At 47.1% G+C, this 25,744-nt stretch overlaps 1 protein-coding gene and 1 long non-coding RNA gene across 2 annotated transcripts in view; one reads left to right on the plus strand and one right to left on the minus strand.

Annotated features, from left to right (window-relative positions):
* LOC132374012 (uncharacterized) overlaps positions 1–10,316 on the minus strand; it is a 43,858-nt gene extending 33,542 nt beyond the window's left edge. Inside the window, exons 1-2 of the long non-coding RNA XR_009505574.1 lie at positions 10,141–10,316; positions 4,919–5,052 (exon numbers count right to left, since the gene is read on the minus strand). This is a non-coding gene — a long non-coding RNA (uncharacterized LOC132374012). The remainder of the gene's footprint in view (positions 1–4,918; positions 5,053–10,140) is intronic.
* An 819-nt stretch (positions 10,317–11,135) lies between these two features.
* Positions 11,136–18,048, plus strand: ETV7 (ETS variant transcription factor 7). Its single transcript, XM_059940570.1, is given in 6 exon segments — positions 11,136–11,193; positions 11,374–11,596; positions 12,967–13,172; positions 14,978–15,120; positions 17,713–17,813; positions 17,931–18,048. Coding segments are annotated over 6 exon segments (849 nt in total).
* Positions 18,049–25,744: the final 7,696 nt, after the last annotated feature.

A 25,744-nucleotide genomic window follows, 5' to 3' on the forward strand; every position in this document is an offset into this window, starting at 1 on the left:
AAAACACTGTGATACTGGCATGAAGATATACATACAGATGAATGCAACTGAATGGAGATCCTAGAAATAAACGCATTCATCTACAATGAACGGATTTCAGACTACAGTCAACAGCATTAAAATGGGGGGAAATGGTGTTTTCAACAAATGGTGCTAGGTGACTGGCTAACCACATGCAGAGGAATGAAATTGGACCCTTACCTCATACCACATACACAAAGCATCTCAAAATACATAAAAGGCTTAAATGTAAAAAGTAAAATTTTACTCAGCCCCTTGAATCCACGGGTTCCACATCAATGGATTCAACCAATGCCAGATCAAAAACTATTAGAAAAAAATGCCAAAAAGTTTCAAAAGGAAAAACTTGAATTTACCACATTCCAGCAACTATTTACATAACATTCACATTGTTTTTACAACATTTATATAGCATTTATATTGCATTAGTTCTTATACACAATCTAGGAATGATTTGAAGTATACAGGAAGATGTACCTAGGTTATTTGCAAATACTATATCATTTTATATAAGAGATTTGAGCGTCCATGGATTTTGGTATCTGTGGGGTGTCCTGGAACCAATCCCTCATGGATACTGAGGGACGACTGTGTAAAATCTCTAATAAAACATAGGGATAAACCTTCATAACCAGCAACCAAAAGAAAAAAATTAGATTTCCTTAAATTAAAAACCTTTGTGCATCAAAAAAATGCAATTTAGAAAGTGACATGACAGCCCACAGAACAGAAGAAAATAATTTCACATTATATTTATATCTGATGAGTCTTTATCCAGTGTGTATCAAGAACATTTACAACTCATCAACAAAGACAAATAACCCAATTTTAAATGTGGACAAAGGACTTAAATAGACCCTTCCCCAAACAAGACATGCAGATGGTCAACAAGCAGCTGAAAAGATATGATGGAAATGCAACTTAAAACCACAATGCAATAATAATGCCTTCACACATGCTAAAATGGGTATAATCAAGAAAATTAAAAATAACAAATGTTGGCAACAATGCAGAGACACTGGAACTTTTAAACCTTATTGTGGAAATGGAAAATGGTGCAACCTCTGTCTACTCTATGAATATACAATTATCTATGGTTCAACAACTCCACCCCTAGATATAGAACCCAAAGAATTGAAAACAGGTGTACACATCTATTGACAGCAGTACTGTTCACGATAGCCAAAAGGTAGAAACAATGCTAATGTCCACCAATGGGTAAATGGATAAGTGACATGGAGGTTGATCCATATTATTCTGCCTTAAAAGGAATCAAGTGAAATAATGTAGCCTCTGTTGAAAACAGTATGGCAGTTCCTCAAAAACTTCAACATAGGATTAACATATGATCCATCAATTCCATATCACGGTATACCCAAAAGATTGAAAGCAGGGACTGGAACAGATACGGGTACACTCATCTTCATAGCAATATTAATCACAATAGCAAAAGGTGGAAGCGACCCAAGTGTCAATGGATGAATGGATAAACTAAATGTGGTATACACAAAAAGCATTGAAAATTGAGCCTTACAAACTAAGGAAATTCTGACACGTGCTACAACATATATTAACCTTGATCCATTATGATAAGTGAAATAACCCTGTCACAAAAGAACAAAAATGATATGATTCCACTTATATTAGGTATCCAGAGAAGTCAAATTCAAAGGCAGAAAGTAGAATGCAGTTGCTGAGGGGAAATAGTGTTTAACGGCTACAGAGTTTCACTGGTGAAAATGGAAAAGATCTGAACGTGGATGGTGAGGACATTTGTACAACAATATGAGTGTGGTTAATGCCATAGAACTGTGTACTTAAAATGGTTTAAATGGTAAATGTTATGTACATTTAATCACAATAAAAAATGAATGAAGTACTGATACACGTTACAATACAGAAAAGGTCACCCAGATCTTACTCATCCTGTGCACTTTCAATCCATCAAGGTTGTGATAATGAGGGAAAGTATCACTCATGGTTTTAGAAGAACAAAACAGGATCAGAATGAAAAGAGACATTTCCCTAGAGTTGGGGCAGCTGGTGAAAGTTGAAGTGGGCCTGTGGATTGGATCATAATGTGGAAACCATAATATTTTCCTCATGTGGAGGTTTCGTGCTGGTTCCCTGGAATAGTGTCCCTATTTTGGGACATTGAAGTGTTTTGTGTACAGTGGCAAATGTGAGTACTTTGTACTGCTATTTTAAATTTTCTATACATTTGAAATTACTGGTAAATAAATTACTTTTCAAAACAATCATGTCAATAAAAGGATAGAAATGTAGAGAAGACAACAACCTTTGCTATAGAGGCCAAGCCCTACCCAGATCCTGCTCACCCAAAATGATGATGCAATTCACCCACGTAGGACTTCACATGTTTTTAAGGGACACTGTGGGAAGATTATATTAGTAGCCACTATGTCTTGGGTGTTGTGGATGACCTGGATGTGGTAGAAACAGTGGGATTTCTAATTCCAGTTTTCTGTATTAAATCACCAACAAACTGTTAGAACCAATAAATGAATTCAGTAAAGCTGCAGGATACAAAATCAATACACAAAAATCAGTTGTGTTTTTCTACACTAATAATGAACCATCAGAGAGAGAAATCAGGAAAACAATCCCATTTACAATAACATCAAAAGAATCAACTACTTAGGAATAAATTTAACCCAAGACATGAAAGAGCTGCAGACTGAAAACCTTAAGACATTCGATGAAGAAACTGAAGGCGCAAATAAATGGAAAGATATCCTGTGCTCATGAATGGAAAGAATTAGTAGTGCTAAAATGTCCATTCTACCCAAAACAGTGTGCACATTCAATGCAATTCCTATCAAAATTCCAATGGAATTTTTCACAGAGGCTGAACAAACAATCCTGACATTTGTATGGAACCACAAAGGACCCCGAACAGCCAAGGGGATCCTGAGAAAGGAGAACAGCAGCTGGAGGAAACTCACTCACTGACTTGAAACCATATTACAAAGCTACAGTAACCAAACAGTGTAGAAATGGCACAAAAAGAAGCACATGGGCCAGAGAAATAGAACAGAGAGCCCAGGAAAAAACCACACATATGAGGTCAGTTAATTTATGACAAAGCTGCCAGGGATATACATCAGGGAAAGGACTGTCCCCTCAATAAATTGTGTGTGTTATAGACAGAAGGAGAGAATTACTGTGTTGGTGTCTTGGGGACATTTGGAGGAGTTTCTGACAGTGGGGATGCAATCTGTCCATCTTTTCCCTCCTTGGCAGAAATCTCCATGACATGAGCCTCTCTAAGAATCCTCCCCGAATTGGGGCCTGAAGAAATCAGAGCTGAGGTTCCAATTGTCTTCACAGACAATATCGCAAGTATAAGTATTACTTCAACAAGATAATTTAAAATGCTATTATTGGGAATTCCCTGGCAGTCCAGTGGTTAGGACTCCACGCTTTCACTGCTGAGGGCACGGGTTCAATCCCTGGTCAGAGAACTAAGATCCCACAAGCTGCGTGGCATGGCCACACACACACACACACAAAATGTTATTATTGCCCTTTATTCCAAATGTGTAAGAGGGGAAATGTCAGCAGGAGCCTAGTGTTTAGAGCTGTCTGATTTGATTGGACCTGTTCATTCATCCCTGACTGGCTTCAAACCCATTTGAGTTACTGGCGATGACCAAGCCGAATCCAGAGACTAGCAAGCGGGAAGGACACTGATGGAAACTTTCCTATTACCTGTCCTGTTGGCTTCTCTGCACCTTCTGATCACTAGGTTGTGTCACTCCCTATGGTGCTGGGGTATCAAGTTTTTAATACGATTATCACCAATTATGAGACTAGAAAGAACAGAAATCAGGCTATCCCATGAAATCTCTCTGAAACCGGAGGACAGAGTCACTTTCTTTATTTTCCTGGTTTAACAGGTCAGTTAGTTGCTGCTCATTACTAACTAGCCCTCTTTTACCATCATGCCAGGCAGTCAACTGAGATTTACTCATATTTATATTTACGCTAGTTCTCCCTCAAAGAGCCTTCTGGATCAAACATGTGCACAATATCACCTCAGTCTGGAAATACTGGAAAGGCAGAATAAATCCAGTTTGATGTGACTTATGTAAATCATTTCTTACAGGGAATTCTCTTGGTGGGAAAGGTCAATGTTTTCCACCAAGTAAAAATAAATATAATACTGATCTGATCTCATCTGATCTCAAAATCGTGTTTTCTATATGCACACATACAAACACACATGCACATGGGCAGACACACACCCTCTGCTAAAGTTACCAATAGCTTTTAAGGTCAGTGAAATCCATGATTACGAGCTTATGCTGTGGAATGAGCTGGATCTGGGTTTAAATCCTGCTTCTGGCTGTGCGACAGGGCACTTTACCTCCCTGCATGGTTTTCCTCTGCTGGTAAACAACACCCATGACAGAAGGGTTAATGTGAGGATCAGATAGAACAGTGCCCACTAAACTGGTGCTTCTCCAACTCCAAAGTGCACACGAATCATCTGGGAATCGTGTTACGTTGGAGATGCTGATTCCAATTCTCAAGTGGGGCCTGATGTTCTAAGTTCCTAGGTAACCTTACACTGCTGGTCCATGCACCAAACTTTGCGTAGCAAAGCACATACTGAAACCTTACAAAAGGGAAACCAAAATCGCTATCCAGTGGTCCTGCCAGCCAATAAGAGAAGAAAGTTAAGAAAGGATTTTTTTGGTGCCCAGTGTGAGCTTGGTATAAACTCAGTTTCTCTAGGTGTGGAGAAGATGACACGTTTGGGGCCAGGCTTTATTCTGTCCCCTCATGAGCCTCAGCAATGACTTAATTTCCATTCTTCTGCCCAGAGTCAGTCAGGGGCCACGGGAACCCACAGAGATGGGGAGTCTCATACCTGTCACAGTCCTGGCAAATCTCCCCCACGGCCACCAAGGACTTCAGGTACTCGCTGGGCTGCTAGGGGTAGATGTAGTGCAGGGAACAGCTGTTCCTGGGGTCCCCATTTCAGGCAGTGGACTCTATAGCTACCTGGAAGAGAAGACAGGCGAATGGGTGGATTTAAAGTGAACGCATCTGTACAAAACAAAGGAGGCAAGACTATACCATGGTGGAAAGACAGTCTTTTCAACAAACGGTGCTGGGGAAACTGGTCAGCTACATGTAAAAAAATGAAATTAGATCATTCTTTAACACCATACACAAAAATACGCTCAAAATGGATTAAAGACCTAAATGTGAGACTGGACACTATAAAAGTCCTAGAGAAAAACATAGGCAGAACACTCTCTGACATAAATCACAGGAATATCTTTTTCGGTCCATCTCCGAGAATAATGGAAATAAAAACAAAAATAAACAAATGGGACCTAATTAATCTCAAAAGCTTTTGCACAGCAAAGGAAACCATAAACAAAATGAAAAGACAACACACAGATTGGGAGAAAATATTTTTAAATGATGTGACCAATAAGGGATTAGTCTCCAAAATTTACAAACAGCTCATGAGGCTTAATAACATCAAAACAAACAACCCAATCAAAAAATGGGCAGAAAACCTAAATAGACATTTCTCCAAAGAAGATATATAGATGGCCAAGAGGCACATGAAAAGATGTTCAACATCGCTAGTTATTAGAGAAATGCAAATCAAAACTACAATGAGATATCACCTCACACCAATCAAAATGGCTATCATCAAAAATTCCACAAACAATAAATGCTGGAGAGGGTGTGGAGAAAAGGGAACCCTCTTGCACTGTTGGTGGGAATGTAAATTGGTACAGCCACTATGGAGAACAGTATGGAGGTGCCTTAAAAGACTAAAAATAGAGCTACCATCTGACCCTGCAATCCCGCTCCTGGGCATATATCCAGAGAAAAACATGGTCCGAAAGGATACATACACCCCAATGTTCACTGCAGCACTGTTTACAATAGCCAAGACATGGAAGCAACCTAAATGTCCATGCAACAGAGGAATGGTTAAAGGAAGATGTAGTACATGCATATAATGAAATATTACTCAGCCATTAAAAAGAATGAAATAATGCCATTTGCAGCAACATGGATGGACCTAGAGATTGTCATACTGAGTGAAGTAAGTCAGACAGAGAAAGAGAAATATCACATGATATCCCTTATATGTGGAATCTAAAAAGAAATGATACAAAGGAACTCATTTACAAAACAGAAATAGACTCATAGACTTAGAGAACGAATTTATGGTTACCAGGGGGGAAGGGATAGTCAGGGAGTTTGGGATCGACATGTACACACTGCTATATTTAAGATGGATAACCAACAAGGACCTAACGTATAGCACACAGAACTCTGCTCAATGTTATGTGGCAACCTGGATGGGAGGGGAGTTTGGGGGAGAATGGACACATGTATATGTATGGCTGAGTCGCTTTGCTGTGCATCTGAAATTATCACAACAGTGTTAACTGGCTATACCCCAATATAAAATAAAAAGTTAAAAAAATAAAATAAAATAAAGTGAACGCATCTTGTAGGAATTGCAATCAGCCCTGAGAGAGACACGGCCTGAGGGCGTGGGGGGAAAGCAGCACGTTATACACACTGCTGATAAGCGATAAGTAGGGTTAAAGAAGAAATTCATTAGCTTTAAAAACTAGTTAATTATGGGGAGGGAGAGGGGTGAGATGTGACAGGGTGAGAGAGTGTCATGGAGATATATACACTACCAAATGTAAAATAGATAGCTAGTGGGAAGCAGCCGCATAGCACAGGGAGATCAGCTCCGTGCTTTGTGACCACCTAGGGGGGTGGGATGGGGAGGGTGGGAGGGAGGGAGATGCAAGAGGGAAGAGATATGGGAACATATGTATATGTATAACTGATTCACTTTGTTATAAAGCAGAAACTAACAAACTAACACACCATTGTAAAGCAATTATACTTCAATAAAGATGTTTAAAAAATAAAAAAAATTTAAAAAAAAACTAGTTACTAGGGAATTCCCTGGTGGTCCAGTGGTTAAGACTAGGTGCTTTCACCACCAAGGGCCTCGGTTCAATCCCTGGTCGGAGAACTAAGATCCGGCAAGCCACAGGATCTTCTTTTTTTTTAAATTAATTAATTAAATAATTAAATTTATTTTTGGTTGCATTGGGTCTTCATTCCTGCGCGCAGGCTTTCTCTAGTTTCGGTGAGCAGGGGCTACTCTTCGTTGCGGTGCATGGGCTTCTCATTGCTGTGGCTTCTCTTGTTGTGAAGCACGGGCTCTAGGTGCACAGGCTTCAGTAGTTGTGGCACACGGGCTCAGGAGCTGTGGCTCGCGGGCTCTAGAGAGCAGGCTCAGTAGTTGTGGTGCATGGGCTTAGCTGCTCCGCGGCATGTGGGATCTTCCCAGGCCAGAGCTCGAACCCGTGTCCCCTGCCTTAGCAGGTGGATTCTTAACCACTGTGCCAGGAGGGAAGCCCGGAAGGTTAGTTCTAATGCACTATAGGATGGTCTTTAAAAATGTGACATTTTATTGGAAGTGCATTTTATGTTTTTGTTTTTTGGCCGAGCCATGCAGCATGTGGGATCTTAGTTTCCCGACTAGGGATGGAACCCGTGCCCCCTGTAGTGGAAGCACAGAGTCTTAACCACTGGACCGGCGGGGAAGTCCCTGGAAGTGCATTTAAAATTTTCTGTCTTGATATTTGGAGACTCCAGTGGACTAGCTACTGTTGCCAAGGCAGTATGACTTTGGGCTATTGCAGGGATCCAAAGGGGTTTTTGTTGGTTTTTAAAAAAAATATTAATATGAGAAACATGGAAAAAGTAAATATAGAAGCCAAATTCAGCCTCTTTTCTCTTCAAAATGCATAAAATACAGATCCTCTGGTTATATCTCTGATTAAAAAATACAAAGACTTTCCCAACTGGCAGAGAGACTTTCTCCCAGTTGGTGGAGCTGGTACCATCAGAGTCCTCTTCTCATTCTTTGTTCTGGATTGAGGCCCTTCTGAAAATGTGGGACATTGATTCTACACAATATTAACTCCTCACCTCCCAACATGTTTACCTCCAAATGGAAAAATCCTTTATGTGAATAAAGGTGGCCTTCGAGGTCCAGAGTGTTCTCTTTGAGGGAACTCATGAAGAGAAGACAAAGAAACGCATGGTACAAACCACACAAATACATTCAGTTGGGTTCCAAAAGATTCAAATGCAGATGAGAATAAAGATCCCACCACCAACCCATCTTTTTTCCTCTGTGATTATTCCTTCTAGTCAGTATAATGTGAAAGTGTTTGGTCACGAAGGTGGACTCAAATCATCTGATGATGGGAAGAATCAAAGCCTCTATTTCCTAGAATACTACATAAAACTTCTGTAGAAACAGATAACATCTTTGCTTCCTACTAACTGGAATGTGGTATTTTAAAATCAGAAGTCCAACTGCAGATCAAGAAACCCTGTAGTACAAGGCACTTTTTAATCAAAACCTCCAAAACCAGGGTATCCTTAAGACAAACCAAGGGTTCAAACAAAATGCTACGCTGCTACCAGAGACCTGGAGATAAACAGGAAGTCTTTGAAGTACAATGAAAATACAACTCACAAACCTCAGAGTAACGATTTTTAAAGAACTATTTGGAAGCTCTAGGAAAGGGCTTGTCTCATGCTGGGAAGCTCGCTGGACCCCATCGGCTCCTGCTCCCAATAAATGATGCTGGGAGTGTGTCTGGAAGAATAAACATGAGACTGAGCATTCATAGGAACGGTATAGGTTTGATGTCCATGTGCATCTTCACACGGGAACACGTGAGCAGATCTTTGGCTCCATTCTAGGCAAGCTCCTCTCATCCGACCATTCAAAACTGCCCAGCCACTCCTACCATGGACAGATACTTCCTTTCACTCAGTGCTCAGGGTAAATCACCTGTTTTGGATGCGGTTTGAGTTTGATCCTGTGACACCATCAGAATTTCCCACCAGAGATAAATGAGGAGATTCTGGCCTTTATTAGTATGCTATGAACACAGGTGTCCTGGCTGTACTTGCCAACCCTCCTATTTTTATCCACCTCCCTACCTGTGAGTGCCTTTGACCTACTCTGAGCTCAGACCCCTGATCTATTAGAGTAACTCTGTCAGCCTTTCTTTAAAAATGAACAGGCGGGGCTTCCGTGGTGGCGCAGTGGTTAAGTATCCGTCTGCCAATGCAGGGGACACGAGTTTGAGCCCTGGTCCCGGAAGATCCCACATGCCGTGGAGCAACTAAGCCCGTGTGCCACAACTACTGAGCCTGCGCTCTAGAGCTCGCGAGCCACAACTACTGAAGCCCGTGCACCTAGAGCCCGTGCTCTGCAACGAGAGGCCACTGCAATGAGAGGCCCGTGCACCGCAACGAAGAGTAGCCCCTGCTCCCCGCAACTAGAGAAAACCCGTGCACAGCAACGAAGATCCAATGCAGCCAAAAATAAAAATAAAATAAAATAAATAAAGTTTAAAAAAAAATGAACAGGCAATAAAATGAATTTAACCCAGAAGCAGCAGCTCAGCAAGGGAAATGAAAACATCAGAAGCCGACCTTTTCGGCCGAGGCCAGAGCTTCAGGGGTCCCTCCAGTCCCCTCCCCCGCCCCCTCCTCCCTGGTACTTTATCTAATAGAGGAAGGAGCACGGAGGGACTTGGCTGAATCAAGGGACTTGCGAGACTATGGATGAGTTTTAAGCCCGAGATGCAATTAAATATTATTGGAACCTACTGTAAGGGGGGCGGGGAGGGGAGGTTAGGAGGCTGAGAGGCTGAGTCCCAACGCAGCGGGTCCAGCCCCGGGACCCAGAACAGACGAACCCCGCCCCCCGCTCGATTCCCAGCAGTCAGGATGAGGAGCGCTGCGACTCCAGGCCCGGACCCTGCGCCTCCCCCTCCCCGAGTCCCGTCAGGACGCTCAAGTCGGCCCCTTGCTCACCCCAGCCGGCCCGAGCAAGCCGGGCGGAGGGCAGGGGCGAGGTGACGGACCGAAGTTCCCCTGGACGAAGATGCTGCGCACAGCTCTTCCTAAAGAGCAGGGGCGGCTCGAAGCGAACCCCAGTGCCTCAAAAGTTGGTCTCGCCGGGAGGTCCGGGGACGCGGCGCCGGGGCCGGGCCAACTTACCTGGCGCGCGGCCCGGGGGGGGCGGACGGGGCTTAGCCGGCGGGGTCAGTCCAGCCCGCGGCGGCAGTTTGGCCATGGGCGCGGCCGGGCCTCGTGCCGCCCTCCCCTCGGGCTCTGGGCACTCTGCCACGGTGGAGCGAAGAGACGCCGAGCCGGGAGTTCAACCTCCGCGAGACCCGGGCTCCATTCTGGACGGTGGGGGCGGGGCCGCTTGGCCCTCAGTCACGTGCCCGGTCCTATGTCAGGCGCCCTAGCTTTAGGGCAGGTGCCCAGCCTTCAAATCATGTAAACCGGCTCCTCGTCTCTGAAAGGGCTCCAGGTCACTGTTTGCCCCTCCAGCTTGCAACTTCAAAAGTTGTAACTTCCCCGTTGACCCCAGCGCCTAACATAGCTTTTGGCAGAAAGGCTGAGATCAGTGATTGTTGAACAGTCGGATAAGTGAGACCCTTCTCTTGGGGGAGGGGTGTGCGGACAGGAGGAAGAGGCTCAGATGGAAAGGGAAGAAGGAAGTTGGGGGAGAACTCAAGAGAAAGGGCAGGGATGAACACAGCCCGCCCACCCAAATACTGCCACTTTTACACGCTCCACTGTTCTCGACCACCAGCCCCGTTTTCCAGATGCCAAACACCCACGCAGGCCTGCGGCTTGCAAACTGCAAGCCCAAGAGTCAAGCCAGGTAGTTCTGCCTGTGGAGAAACAAAGGGCAGTCAGACTGCAGACAGCCTGTGAGGCTGTCTGGCCACTGGACCACCCGACCAGACTGGAAGTGCCTCGTCGGATGCTGAAGGCTGAACTCTGTCTCCTCTGTGAGGTGAGGGGATTTGAGCCAGAGAGTCACAGGCACCCCGTAGCCAAGCCCTCCTCTCTGGGCACCTCCTTGGGGTTCCGTCAACCCCATCCAGCCCATGCTCTCGAGCAACGAGGACGAGCTGCGCTGGCTGCGCTTGGCTGAGCAGGAGTATTCTCTGCAGCACACCAGGGAGCAGGACTTTGAGATGAACGGCCGAGCCCTTTGCATCCTCACCAAAGACGACTTCCCACTCCGCTCCCTGGGTTCAGATCAGCCTCACTCACTGGTTTCTCTGATGCAAACCCGGGGGAGCAGGGGGTGGGGTGGGGAGCTGTCCTGCTCCCTCCCTCTCCCCTCCCCATTTCCATCCTACGGCCTCTGCCTAGCATCTCCATCAGCAAGAATCTTGTGACGGGACATGCCAGCTGTCACCTGGTCAGCAGCCTGCCCTCCCGCCCCACCCGCAGCTGACGTTCTGTATGAGTTGCTCCAGTACATCAAGACCCAGCGGCAAGCCGTAGCACGTGGGCCCTTTTTCGGAAGGGCTTGCAGGCAGAGGGTGCCCACTCAGCCCTTCCCCTGCTGCCTGGAAGGTGAGGAGGCTCTCTTTGGACCTCTGAGACCCTCCCCCAGATTGGCCTCATCAGAGGGCAGAGCTTCTTCCAGGCAAAATGATGAAAGAGGCAGCAGTGTGGGCCAAGCTCCCCATCTCCCCCTGCCCTGCCTCCCCAACTCTCACCCCTGCCCTCTGGGACTGTCCTCTAGCCGAGGGGCCTTGCCTCTCGTCTCCCCCTTTCTCTGCTCTCCTCTCCAGCAGAGGGTTGTTTATGTGGCATCCCTCTCTTCTCCTCCTGATCTCTCCATGGAAATTGCTCTCCTCAGGGTCTCCAGGGACCTGCACACAGGGCTGTTCATGTCACTCCCAGTCCTTACTCACTCCTGCAACCTTCCAATTGCTCGGGCCAAAACGCTGGATGTCATTTTTGATTACTTTCTTTCTCTCTCATCCTCATCCCAACTGTCAACAACTCCCGCTGGCTCTACCTTCAAGATCTACCCAGAATCCAACCACTTCACACACCTGTAGTGCTGCCCAGGGTCCAGCCCCTGCCTCCTCTGGAGAACCTCCTCACTGGTCTCCTTGCTTCTGCCCTTGATCTCCTATGATCTATTCTCAACAGAGCAGCCAGAGATTCATAAGTCAGGTCACGTCACTTCTCTGCTCAAAATCTTCCAGTGGCTCTCATCTCACTCGTCAAAGCCCCAGTCCATACAACGACCTCCCTGCCCTCAGCTGTCCTCTCCCACTGCTCTCCCTCTTGCTCATGCTTCTCCAGCCACACCAGCCTCCCTGCTCATTGAACAAGCCAGAGACACTCCTGCCTCAGGGCCTTTGCACTTACTGTTCCCTCTGCCTTGCAATCTCTTCTCTACATGTCCACATTAGCTCACTTGTCTACCTCCTCAGGTGTCTGTTCAAACGTTATCATGTCTGTGAGGCCTTTCCCAGAATTCCCTATTTGCCTTGTACAGTAGTGCTTTATCCCTTCCCCCCATATTGTATACTACTTCTATGTCCTTTTTTATTTTAATCATCTGTCTTCCTCCCCCTCCCTACCCCACTAGAATGTAAGCTCCATGAGGGCAGAAGCTCTTTTCACTTTAGTGATGTGTCTCCAACATTCTTAGAACAATGCCTGTCTCATTGAAGGTTCTCCATCAATAGTTATTGGGTGGATGAAGAGGGCACCTGGGTTCTGGACCTGGCTCTGTCACCTCTTGGCATTGTGAACAATTTTACAGATGAGGGAGCAGGTTTGAGAAACTAAGTTACTTGTCTGGGAGCTAGGGTTAGCACCTGGGCTGTCTGGCCCTCACCCACACACTCCAGTGCTTCCCTGACCTTCTAACCAGGGGCTGGGTGTGGGGAGAGCACTAGGAGTGCAGCCCCACGGGCTCCCGGGCATGTCACTGAGGGGGTCTGGGTGGGGGGAGGCTCTGGGCCCAAAGAATCGATGGTGCTCCTCTGCTTGCAGAGGGGATCGGGGCCTCCTGCAGCAGCCACCAGCCCTGGGGCTTGCCAGCTCCTTGAGCCATGTGGATGCCCCTGGCCTGGCCAGCTGGCCCCTCAGCAGGCAGGAGTCCCTCAGTTTATCTCACTGTGTGGAGCTCAGCTGCAGGGCTGAGGGAGTCTCCTCCTTCCCCGCGATGCCACAGGCCCCCACTGATGGCAGGATCATTGGTGAGTAGGAGGCTGTTCTCCCCTGGCACACAGGAGGGAGGTGTGCTGAGGCTGAGTCCCAGAGAGGGGTGGGTAACAAGGAGGAGGGTTATTTTGATCTGGGGAATGAGAGGGTCTGTGCTGGGCAGTGGTGTGTGGAGTGACTGTCCTGTGTGCTGGTCACAGTCTGGTCACAGCAGGCAGAAAGTGCTGCCCGGGATCGCCAAGCCCACCCTATGTCCAGGCCAGGGACGATTTACCAGTCATAGTTCAGACAGTCAGACTGGCCTAGAGTATGCCCCCTCCCCCTTTAAAACTTTATTTATTTTTATAATTAATTTTTTAAAATTAATTTATTTTTGGCTGCTTTGGGTCTTTGTTGCTGCTTGCAGGCTTTCTCTAGTTGTGGCGAGCGGGAGCTACTCTTTGTTGTGGTGCACGGGCTTCTCATTGCAGTGGCTTCTCTTGTTGTGGAGCACAGGCTCTAGGCATGTGGGCTTCAGTAGTTGTGGCTTGCAGGCTTTAGAGCGCGGGCTCAGTAGTTGTGGCTCACGGGCTTAGTTGCTCTGCGGCATGTGGGATCTTCCCGGACCAGGGATTGAACCCGTGTCCCCTGCATTGGCAGGTGGATTCTTATCCACTGCACCACCAGGGAAGCCCAAAAACTTTATTTATTTTTAAATAGTTGAGTGTTTACTATGTGCCAGGCATGGTTCTCAGGCTTTTATTTAACCCCACAACAGCCCTCTGAGGTTGGTGTTATTATTAGCCCCATTTTACAGATAAGGAAAATGAGGCACAGAGAGGTTAAGTGACCTTCCTATGGTCACACAGCAGTAAGTGGCAGAATTGAAGTGTGAATCCAGGCAGTCTGGCTCTAGGGCCTGAGCTCTAATCAGGTGATATACTTCTCCACATTCATTGTTAAAGGACTGACTAACAGACAGGTAAACAGATGGACTGACAGATAAGCTGACTGCCTTCCCAAAGTGTGTTTTCTAGTCATGGCGGGGCCACTACATTTATCCTAAGACACCACAGAGGGGACAGAAGCTTAGCTCCTGGGTTGAAAGTGACTGGGAGTCACTGAAACACAATTATTTAATTTTATTATAATGCTTAACATTCTTTGAGCATTTACTCTGTACCAGGCACTGTGCTAAGGGTCTTTTGGTTGATTATGTTACTTAATCCAACACGAGGAAACTATGGCTCAGAAGAAGTCCGGTAACCTGCCGCCCATACCGGAGCCAGGTGGCCCAGGTGGGACTTAAGAGCTTGCGCCCAGGCTCCCTCTGCCACTTGCCCTTCATGATAGCACATTCGATTTTCCAGAACCTCCTGCTAGGGTGCTGGCTGGATAGGATGGATGTTACAATCCTCATTTAATAGAGATCCAGGAGGTTGAGTGACTGGGCCAGGGGCAGAGAGGGACCTGGAGACAGGGTTCCAGCCGCCAGCCACTGGCCAGTGCCCCTGCCACCTGCCCCCGGGCGAAGGGCATTGGCTTTGGTGTCTGAAGAGCTGGGTTAGGCTCCCCATTCTGCCTGCTCCTTAGGAGCCTGGTGACTGGGATATGTCCATACCACTCTGAGCCCATTTCCTCATCCCTTCCTGGGGGTAAAGGTCTCCACCTGTTAGAGTCAGGATGATTGAATGAGACGAGTAATGAGGCCCACGTGTGGCTGTTTCTGTTAGTACCGTCGTCTTCACCATCCCGCTGCACGCCTGGGCCCCGGCTTCGAGAGCCCCAGAGCACCTTTCTCATGCTTGTCCTCACAGCTCCATGAAGGCACCCCGTCTGCACCCTCTGTGCTCAACTGCAGACTGCCAGCTGCTGTGGGATTACAAGTATCAGCTGCTCTCTGACACCAGGTACGAGCCCTACATCAAGTGGGAAGACAATAATGCCAAGATCTTCTGAGTTGTGGATCCAAATGGGCTTGCCAGATTCTGGGGAAACCACAAGGTGAACCTCAGCCAGTGGGCAGGAGGGTCTCAACACACATGACAGGGCAGGGGTCACAGTGGACCCCTCAGCACTAGGGGACAGGCCTCAACTGATGGGAGCTTCACCAGCAGCCCCAGAAGTGTTGGGATCATTTTTTTAAAATTTTTTTTCTTTTTTTTTTAAATTTTATTAGTTTAGTTTTTATATAGCAGGTTCTTATTAGTTATCTGTTTTATACATATTAGTGTATATATGTCAGTCCCAATCTCCCAATTCATCCCCCCACTCCCCACCCTCGCTTTCCCCCCTTGGCGTCCATACGATTGTTCTCTACATCTGTGTCTCAGAAGCCTTGCAAACTGGTTCATCTGTACCATTTTTCTAGGTTCCACATATATGCGTTAATATACGATATTTGTTTTTCCCTTTCTGACTTACTTCACTCTGTATGACAGTCTCTAGGTTCATCCACGTTTCTATAAATGACCCAATTTTGTTCCTTTTTATGGCTGAGTAATATTCCATTGTATATATGTACCACATCTTTTTTATCCATTCTTCTGTCAATGGGCATTTAGGTTGCTTCCATGACCTGGCTATTGTAAATTGTGCTGCAATGAACATTGGGGTGCATGTGTCTTTTTGAATTATGGTTTTCTCTGGGTATATGCCCAGTAGTGGGATTGCTGGGTCATATGGTAATTCTATTTTTAGTTTTTTAAGGAACCTCCATATATTCTCCATAGTGGCTGTTGTTGGGATCATTTTATTTTGGGAGATCCCGAGGGACAGGCAGTTACTTCTTGAGGATGGGGACTGTCCCTGGAACTCAAGAATCTTGCCTTCTAATTGCTTAATTCCACCTTTGCTTAGCATTTGAGGCTTTCAAAGCACGCTTACATGAATTGTGCATCATTTGCTGTTAAGCCAGATGAGGAAGCTGGTACCCTGGAGAAAGCTGGGACAGAAACCCAGGTCTCAGGCCCCGCAGGATCATCAGCTGTCAGGGCTGGAAAGGCCTGGGGATGACCGAGGCCAGCATTCCTAACGTGAGGAGTGCCCATACCTAAATGGGTGTCTGCCAGGGGATTTTAGGTGGTTTACTCCAAATTCTAATAATTAAGTATTTATTTTAGTAAGCATTAGGATTACAAAATTTAACTACTTTGTCAATCTCATGATTGACAGTGGTGATATAAAACCAGTGTGCTAGTCTATAAATAAATTCATTTAGGTTAAAAAGAATCTTTAAAGAAAACAATTAACAATAATGATCAGGCTTCCCTGGTGGCGCAGTGGTTGAGAATCCGCCTGCCAATGCAGGGGACACGGGTTCGAGCCCTGGTCCGGGAAGATCCCACCTGCTGTGGAGCAACTAAGCCCATGTACCACAACTACTGAGCCTGTGCTCTACAGCCCGCAAGCCACAACTACTGAGTCCGCATGCTGCAACTACTGAAGCCCTCGTGCCTAGAGCCCGTGCTCTGCAACAAGAGAAGCCACCACAATGAGAAGCCCCACGCACCACAGCGAAGAGTAGCCCCCGGTCGCCGCCATTAGAGAAAGCCCATGCGCAGCAACAAAGACCCAACACGGTCAAAAATAAATAAATAAGTTAAATAAATTAAAACAAACAAAAAACCAATAATGATCATCTGCAATATATAGTATCTCCTAAAATGGCACAGCATTTGATTGCCAAGCACTGCTCAGAGGGCTTTGCCTGTATTAACTCATTTAATCCTCACAACAACCTCATGGGGTAGATATTTTCAGATGGGGAAACTGAGGCACAGAGAGGCGTATCAGCTTGTCCCAGTGTTTGCAGCCAGTAGGTGGCAGAGCAGAGAACTGAATCCAGACCATGTAGCTCTGGGCCCCACCCTGTTTTGTGGCCTCTGGGTAGTGCTGGTGGCTGGAAGGATGCAAATGACTAAAGTTTGGGTGTGCTTATCTGGAGGGAGGGAAACTGAGGCCCCAAGAGCAGCAATTCCATTTAGTGAGCACAGACCACATGTTACGCACTGTGCTAAGTGCTCTCATGGATTAGCTAATTTAATGCTCACAACAAATCTGTGAGATTGATGTTTTTATCTTCATTTTATAGCTGGGGCAACAGGTACAGAGAGGTAAAGAAACTTATCCAAGGTCACACAGCTGCCAAATGGTGGAGCTGGGGCTTAAATTGACACCAAAGCCAAGCCTCTTTGTCCCTACTCTGCACAGTCCACCCCCCAGAGAGAGGAAAAACTGACTTGGTCAAAGTCACACAGCTAGGTGGCAAGGCCCTCATGCTACCCCACCATGCTGTCTCTCCTACTAACTATATATTTATTTGTTACTACTCGTGTCATTTGCCATTTAAAAGCAACATGCAATTCACTCCTGCCCCATGGGTCTCAGTCAACTAGGTGACAGAACCATCCCATTGTTTCTCCCCCTGGCCTTCCCCTGCCTTTCTCCTTCCCAACACATGAGAACTTTCATATTCCCTAACAGACCCCTGGGCTGAGGGGCTTAAGAAACCGTCCAGTCCAACCTGCTCCCTCCCAGGCCCGGAAGGAGCAGGGTGGGGATTGAGGGGTGAAGTGGGGCTGCTTTTCCTTCCAGAAGCGGGTGAACGTGACCTATGAGAAGATGTCGCATGCCTTGTGCCCCTACCATAATCTGAACATCATTAAGAAGGAACCCAGGCAGAAACTCCTGTTCAGGTGAGTGGCCTAGGGGCCAAGATGCCAGGGGGAGTGGAACTGGGGTGGGGTGGGGTGGCCTGGAAGCCCTCTGCAGCTGGGGCAGGGGCTGATTTGCAGCTGGGGCCTGAATTCCAGATTTCTGAAGACACCCAGGAAGATCAATCAGGACAAGGGCAGCAGCAGGGAGCTTCTGCAGAGCCAGGAGCAGGACAGGGTGGACTTCAAGGAGGAGATGCTGGAAGTCTCTCTGTGAAGGACACGTGGACTCCAGACACCGGGCACCAACGGGGCAGAGATTGAGTCTCCCACGAAGGCAGCTAGCTGTTCAGGGCCTCCTCCCTCCTCCCAGGGCAGCAGGGAACCCCAGCTGGGTTTTGCACTCTCAGATCAGAGCTGGTGTCTCAGACCTCAAAGCTGCCTGGGGACCTGGAACAGCTGAGCACCGGCAGGCCTCACCTCCAGGACACTGTGGGGGCATTCTTTGGGTAGGGCAGCCCTGGTTGCTAAGTGGGAGCACAGGCAGTGAACTTTCTCCCTACCCTGCCCCTTAGTACCTGCCCAGCGTAGGAGAGGAAGCCAGTCGCTGAGAGAACATCCAGCCTAATTCCTTCAATTTATGGAAGAAGGAAGCAGAAGTCCCTCACTGAGCCTCAGTTTTCCTCATCTGCAAAATGGGCATGCTCATGAAAACCACCCTCCGGGGGCTGGTGCATGAAATGGAAAAAAGAATTACTGCTTTGTCAACCTTAGTAATGATAACAAAGATGATGCCTGACAGTTAAGTGCTTACCATGTGCCAGGCCTTGTGCCAAGGGTTCTACCTATATTTTATCTCATTCAATTCACATACCAACCACCGGAGGTTTAAAGATGGGGAAATGGAGGCAGAGGCTTGCAGAGCTGGGATGCTTCCCTCGAACCCAGTGCTGTGACCTGTTTTCTTTTAGTGCCTCTGAATGTACTGGGCACTTCTCAAGCAGAGGCCATAGCCCTACCTCTCTGCCCTCAGCATCTTCATAAACAGTTTATTTCACCTGGCCCAACTCCCTTGTCCTCAGTTTTCAGTCCTTGGTGACTCTGATCATGACCCAGTAAAGATCGCCCACCCCACCCACATCCTGGCTTCCTATGCTCCTATACCCGTATCTGCCAATGGACCTTGGGCAAGTTATTCTATGTCTTTGGAGCCTCATGTTTCTCATCTGCAAAATGGGGATGCTATTCCTAACCCGACCTCACAGGATCCCCAGAAAACTTGAATAAGACAGTAGTTGTGAAGTACGACGTGACTGCCCTATAAGGAGTTAAGAAAACTCGGCAAACCCAAAGCTGCTCTAAAGCATGAAAATGCCTCTGCTATTGGTTCAGCTTCTCCTCGCTGTTCCCCAGCCCCCCAGGTACCTCCCGATGGGGTCAGAGCCTCTGCCCTTGCAACCCTGGGGAAGCTGGGGGAGAAAGGAAAGGGAGTGTTTTCAGTTCATTGAAAACAGAACTTCCTGGATTCGAATCTTCTTTTCTGGAAGGAAGAAACCACCTCTGCCTCTTGCCTCCAGCAGGTCAGAAAAACACCCCCACCGCCCACCCCCATCTGGCTGGGCCTGATCTGGCCTTGGGTCACTGTTGCCAAGAAGCTGATTTGGGACTCAAAGCTGTGACTGCTCATAAGCAGGGAAAATCCTGGCTTAGTCCCGTCTTGGGCCCTGGACAATTCCACACTAGAAGGGGCCAGGCAGGGGCCTCGGCCAAAAGGTTTAGCAGGAAAATCCTAGGCCCCTTTAGTCTTCCTGAGACTGTTCCATCTCCTTGACTTTGCTCCAGGATGAACCCATGCCCCATAGCTTTTCTCATCATCCCCGGCCCAGAACTACATAAGGGGACTGGGAGGGACCATCGAAATCAACTCGTCCAGCCTCTCCTCTTACAGACAAGGCAGCTGAGGCCAGAGAGGGGGAGTGACATGCCCAAGGACATACAGCCCAGCTCAGAGTGCTGCCTCCTCACGGTGCCTCATTTCTAACTGTCTCGCATCTCATGGGTCCAAGACGTAGATGTTTAAATGAGAGGATGGAGTCATAAGTCACTTCTTCCAGTTATGATGTTGGCATCTGCCTGCTGTTGTCTTAATGGTTGTCAACAGCTACATATCCCAAAGACTATGTCTTCACGCCGGGGTGGTGCAGGGAGTGTTAAATCTCACCCAACGCTGGGACCGTTGGGGCCAGGAGTGAGCAGTGGGCTTGAGCAGAGTCCACCACCCCAGACCCCAGATCCCTGGACTCTCCACTCAGCTCTGGGCTGAGCTGCACCCCGTTTCTCCAGGAACATTAGGCCCTGGTCTGGGATGGATGCCTGGGTGCCAGGAATAAAGGGATTCATTCAGCCCTTCCTTCCATGAACATTAATTGAGCACCTCCTGTGTACCTGGCACGAGAGGAAGCTCTGGGTTTATATCCATTTTTTACACAATTAAATTCCTGAAAAGTGGTGGGTCACCGAAAACAACATATATCAAGATGGACTTCCTCACAAATCATCTTAACAAGCAGGAAATAGAGTCCCATGGTTTGAAAAAGTAGCCAGCCACGTCCTTTTTTGCCATATTACATTAATGTCAATAGTAAATAAAGAGTTTATGAAAAAAAAGTGAGTATATTGAGAAGTTCATGATACAAGTCACTGTCTCCATCCAGTCAAGCCATTTACAGCACTAACCCAGGAGCATGGGCTCCATCATGTCCACCTTCTCCTTATGTGGATTCTCTTTTTTTTTTTAAGATTTTTTTTTGATGTGGACCATTTTTAAAGTCTTTATTGAATTTGTTACAATACTGCTTCTGTTTTGTGTTTTGGATTTTAGGCCACGAGGCACGTGGGATCTTAGCTCCCCAACCAAGGATCAAATCTGCACCCCCTGCATTGGAAGGCAAAGTCTTAACCAAAGGGACCACCAGGGAAGTCCCTCCTTATGTGGATTCTTGCCAACAAAGTCTTTTTCTCTTGAAAGGAAGCTCCAGATCTAGCACTTCCCCCCAGCTTTACTGAGACATGATTGACGTATAATGTTGTGTGAGTTTAAGGTGTACAACGTCCAGCACTTTCTCCCATCCTAGTGGCCCTGCCATGTCTCAGGCTCTTACTGCAGGAGGCCTGGGCTGATGCTAGTGACCCAACATCTTTCTCATGCAGGATCCTAGTTGTGATAGCATTTCTTGGCTTCTTCCTCTGATTCCTCCCTATGGTGTTAATCTACATTTTCTAGTCAAGTGTTCTCTTAGTTTTATAGAGACACACAGAAAACACACACACTTACAGAGCAAGGTCTTGATGCCTCCAAGCCATCCAGGGTCTGGTCGTGAATGTGAAGGTGGTCCAGGCTCAGGAGGAGCCCTGTGCAATGCTGGTGTCAGGTCCCCTCGGTCCCCTCCTCCACACTGGCTTGACCACTCAGTTTGATGACCTCTGAACTAAGCCACTCCTGGGACAGCCCCAAGATTTGGGTGGGGAGTTTTAAAGTGGGTTGTCCTGAAATCAGAATGTGCATGTTTAAAAAATATTTTTATTTTAAAAAATTTTATTTATTTATTTAGGCTGCACCACTCAGCATGTGGGACCTTAGTTCCCTGACCAGGGATCGAACCTCTGCCCTCTGCAGTGGAAGCTTGAAGTCCTAATCACCTGACCGCTGGGGAAGTCCTCAAAATATTTTAATCATGATCTTAATTTTTTAAATTCCCTAATCCTTGTAAATTAACTGCTCCTATGGGGAGGGCTGGGGGTGGTATACAAAGGAGAGCTGGGCCCTGCCCTTGGGAAGTTCACACATCAGTGGGGGAAGCAGAAGTAGCTGATGAGTGACTTTGTTGCAGTCCCCAGGGGGAGGTCACTGAGAGGTGAATGTGGAGAACTAGAGGCTCTGGTGAATTCTGCTTGGGGGGCGGGGGCAGGGAGAGTGTCCTAAGGAGATCAGGCAGGCTTCTGCTCTGTTTTTCTCCTTCCCTTTTGGAGGGGTGAAGTCTGGAGGTGCAGTGTGGAGGAGGGCCTTCTGATCATGAGGGGTCAGGGAAAATGCGGGGTGCAGGGCAAATGGGAGCAGGGCAGACTGCAGAGGCCCATCCCTGCCGGAGGGCAGAGGGGGTCCCTGAAGTTCATGCTGGGGTCAGCCTGGCTCACTCAGACAGGGAAGCAGACCAGGATTAGGGCTGAGACCCTGAGAGGGTGAGGAGAGAGCCTTTAGGAAGAGGGAGGGGGCTGTCCTGTGTCTGACCCATGAGGAATGCAGGGGGAAACTCCCAACAGCACCACCTGCGCATAACCTATTTCATGCAGCAGCTGATGCTATGAGGATATAAAACATTGCTTGAAGCCCGTCCACAGGGAGACTTCAATTGTCCACCCAACAGACTTACTGGGAAGCGCGGTCCCAGGCCCTGTGCTGGCCCTGTGCACCACGTCACAGGAGCCCGACTGGCCTCTGACACCCAGATCTAGGCTTGGGATGGACAGTTGATTAAAACTGTGCTCTTTTCTCAGGAATGAAGTGAAACTGGAAGGAGAAATGGTGAGAGGAGCAGCTGGCCTGGGATGGGGGCATGTTTCCCGCAGGGGCAGCTGAGCCCTGCGGTTCACCGCCCAGAGCAGAGTCTGAGGTGGGAGCTGGGGCCCATTTCAGGGTTTTAGGAGGGATGAGCCGAATCCAACACTCACCTCAGATGGAGCTGCCCTGGCCCACTGACGCTCAGATGTTTTCACGTCTGTTCACATTAAATGAACTCCGTGTGGTAAGGCTAATGCATGAAGCTCATCATGGCTTCTACCGGCAGTTACAGAGGCCTTTGATGATAATAAATGATACAGTAAGATAATAAACAAATAATAGTGTAACAAACATAATGAAAATATGCACTTTGGCAGACAAAATCTTTCAGCATCTGATACCCATGTAGCAAAAACATGGAGGTTTTTTTGTTTTGTTTTTTTACTTCTAGGCAAAGACAATTCAGGGTCACTCCCAAATACAAAGATGAGTGGAATGAACAAATGAGCCTCCTCCTGCACCCTTCCCCCGCCCTCAGGTGGCTTCCCAGTTTGTCATCCCAGGAATCCGGAATAAAGTGTGGGAAGGATGTGTTCCCTCCAAATCCAGGGATATGCCTCAGCAACTCCTGAGTCCTGTTAATAAGTCCTCCCTGTACTAGTGACCTCTCTGATGCGTGCTGGTGCCTGGCCCGGTGCAGGGCGCCCCCCTGAGTTCTCACAAACCCTGTGGTCCTCATGAAACCTTTAGAAACTCTATTCTGGTTTCACTGCTTAGGATTCTAGGGACACTCAGGCTGCAGGCTTCTCTCCATGGAAGGGCCTGCAGTTTAAAACCATGTTCACCAGGTGGCGCAAAGCCTCTTGTGTTGGTGTTCGGGCCACTTTCTGCTGAATGTCTGTTCTGTGACAGAGCATGCCTCTCCTACTAAGATGTGAGTACAACTCTCCAGCTCAGGCATGCTCTGTAAGGAGACATCCAGCCCCTGCTTGAATACAGGGATGGGGAGCTCACCATCTCCCTGGGCAGAGTTAGTAGCAGGAGTGAGGGTGGAATTGAAGGTACCAAAAAGCTACCTGTTCAGTGACGTCACCCACCCTCTCCCAACCAGCATGGCAATGGTTTCTGAAATTCCTAGATTCCCAGTCTCTTTGTTGGGAATAACTCACCTGCTTTTCTTATCACCTTTTCCCTGAGTAGTTTACCAACTTTCTGAGCAGAGGCCAGGAGTGTGTCAAAAATCTATCTACCCTCACCCCACACACTCAGCCACTGATTAGGAATCAAAAGGACTGAGGCTCCCTCAGTTCCCTGGTGGCTTTAGTGCAGTCAGCCTCCTCGGCCTAAGTTTCTACAGCTGTTAAATGAGTAACAGCATCTTCTGCCCTGCCTACCACATTTTCTTGAGAAACTTCAAATGAAACAATGTATTCATTTACTTCACAAATATTTATTAAGCACCTATGATACACTAGGCACTGTTCTAGAAAGTGGGGAATACAGTGGTAACCAAGACAGATGAGTAAGTGATAAACACAGCATATGATGTCAGGTGGTGATAAGCACCATGAAGGAAAATAAGACAGAGTTAAGTGAAGGGGCCAGTTTTAAATTGAGCTGCCAGAGATGTGAAACGCTTGTGAAAGTAGAAGCAAGTCATCATCACGTACATCAACTTTCCCCCTGTAGTCTGCTATTTATTTATTTTTGGCTGTGTTGGGTCTTCATTGCTGTGCATGGGCTTTCTCTAGTTGTGGCGAGCGGGGGCTACTCTTCGTTGTGGTGCACGGGCTTCTTGTTGCGGTGGCTTCTCTTGTTGCAGAGCATGGGCTCTAGGTGCGCATGCTAAGTAGTTGTGGCGCACGGGCTTAGTTGCTCTGAGGCATGTGGTATCCTCCCGGACCAGGGCTCAAACCCGTGTCGCCTGCATTGGCAGGCGGATTCTTAACCACTGCACCACCAGGGACGTCCCTGCCTGACCCCTTTTATTTGGCCTATGGTTCCCACCATAAAAGTCACGCCTGATATAGACAATGTTGTTAGTTTCTGTTATGTGCAACCAAACTCAATCCTAATGGGTATGCATAATGCAGACAGGAAGGCCGGGAGGAGAAGACCAACATGGCCCAGAGCTATCCCTCTCTATCCCCCTCCTTTGACCATGGGGGAGCCACAAGATAAGACCAATGAGATCATAAAGTCTCCTGAACAGACCTCATCGCTCCAAGTTAGTCTAAACATCCCAACTCAAGGAAGCCCTGTGTATTGTTCACAGTGCTCTGGCTGGAAAGCCCCAGGGTTCTAAATATGGCCCTTGAAATCCCAGTAATTCTGATCAGGAAGGGATTTCCCCTCAGTCAGATGATTGCCCACTCCAGCCAGTGACACACTTAGGTTCTCAACCTGTGGCATGGGGTGGGGGTTGGGGGGTGCATATCAGGTTCTCAGGGAGCAGATGGTCACAGTATGCAAATCTCCAAGAGATTCTGAAGCACCTGAAAGGCACTTTTCTTCCCACCAGCCCTCCCAAGCATCAGGATCTGGCCCAGTTTTAGGGATGGGGAAACTGAAGATCGAAGATGTCGAGGGGAGCTTGAGGGTCTGGGATCTGGCTTTCACTCAGAGACCCCTCCAAGCTTTGGAATAGACCACGCCAACTCTACCCCTCCACAAACACTAAAGTGATTTGCAATTTTTAAAAAGTTTTGTTTCCCTGGCTGAACAGTGAATAAATCACCAACTTGGGTATTGATCGGCATCAAAAAGAGAAAAGGGACTTTGACAAGGCAGGAGATCTGAACTAGAGCTGACAGCGGAAGGTCCTCAAAGAAATAACAGAAAAAATTTGGTGGCTCAACCACATCTTATTTTGAGCAAGATGAAGTTCTTTTCTGATACTACAAATTAATTCATCTGACTCTATAGTGAGGAAGACATGCCCAGATCAAAATCCAACCCCCCTTCAAAGGGAGCCAGTCCTGATGATTCTGCATCTACTGTATTAATTAAGGTATCTACTGTATCAGCTATAGCTGTAGCATACAAATGGAAATCTCAGCAGCTTATTAGCATGATAGACATTTTGTTTTGTTTTGTTTTGTTTTTCTTCCACTTTTATTGAGATATAATTGACATACAGCACTGTATAAGTTTAAGGGGTACAGCATAATGATTTGACTTACATACACCATGAAATGATTAGCACAATAAGTTTAGTAAACATCCATAATCTCATATAGATACAAAATTAAAGAAATAGAGAAAAACTTTTTTCTTCCTTGTGATGAGACTCAGGATTTACTCTCAACAAGTTTCACATGTAACATACAGCAGTGTTAATTATATTTATCATGTACATTACATCCCTAATACTTATTTATCTTTTAACTGGAAGTTGGTACCTTTTTACTACCTT

The sequence above is a fragment of the Balaenoptera ricei genome, chromosome 11 (assembly GCF_028023285.1).
Source record: "Balaenoptera ricei isolate mBalRic1 chromosome 11, mBalRic1.hap2, whole genome shotgun sequence".
Lineage (NCBI taxonomy): Eukaryota > Metazoa > Chordata > Mammalia > Artiodactyla > Balaenopteridae > Balaenoptera > Balaenoptera ricei.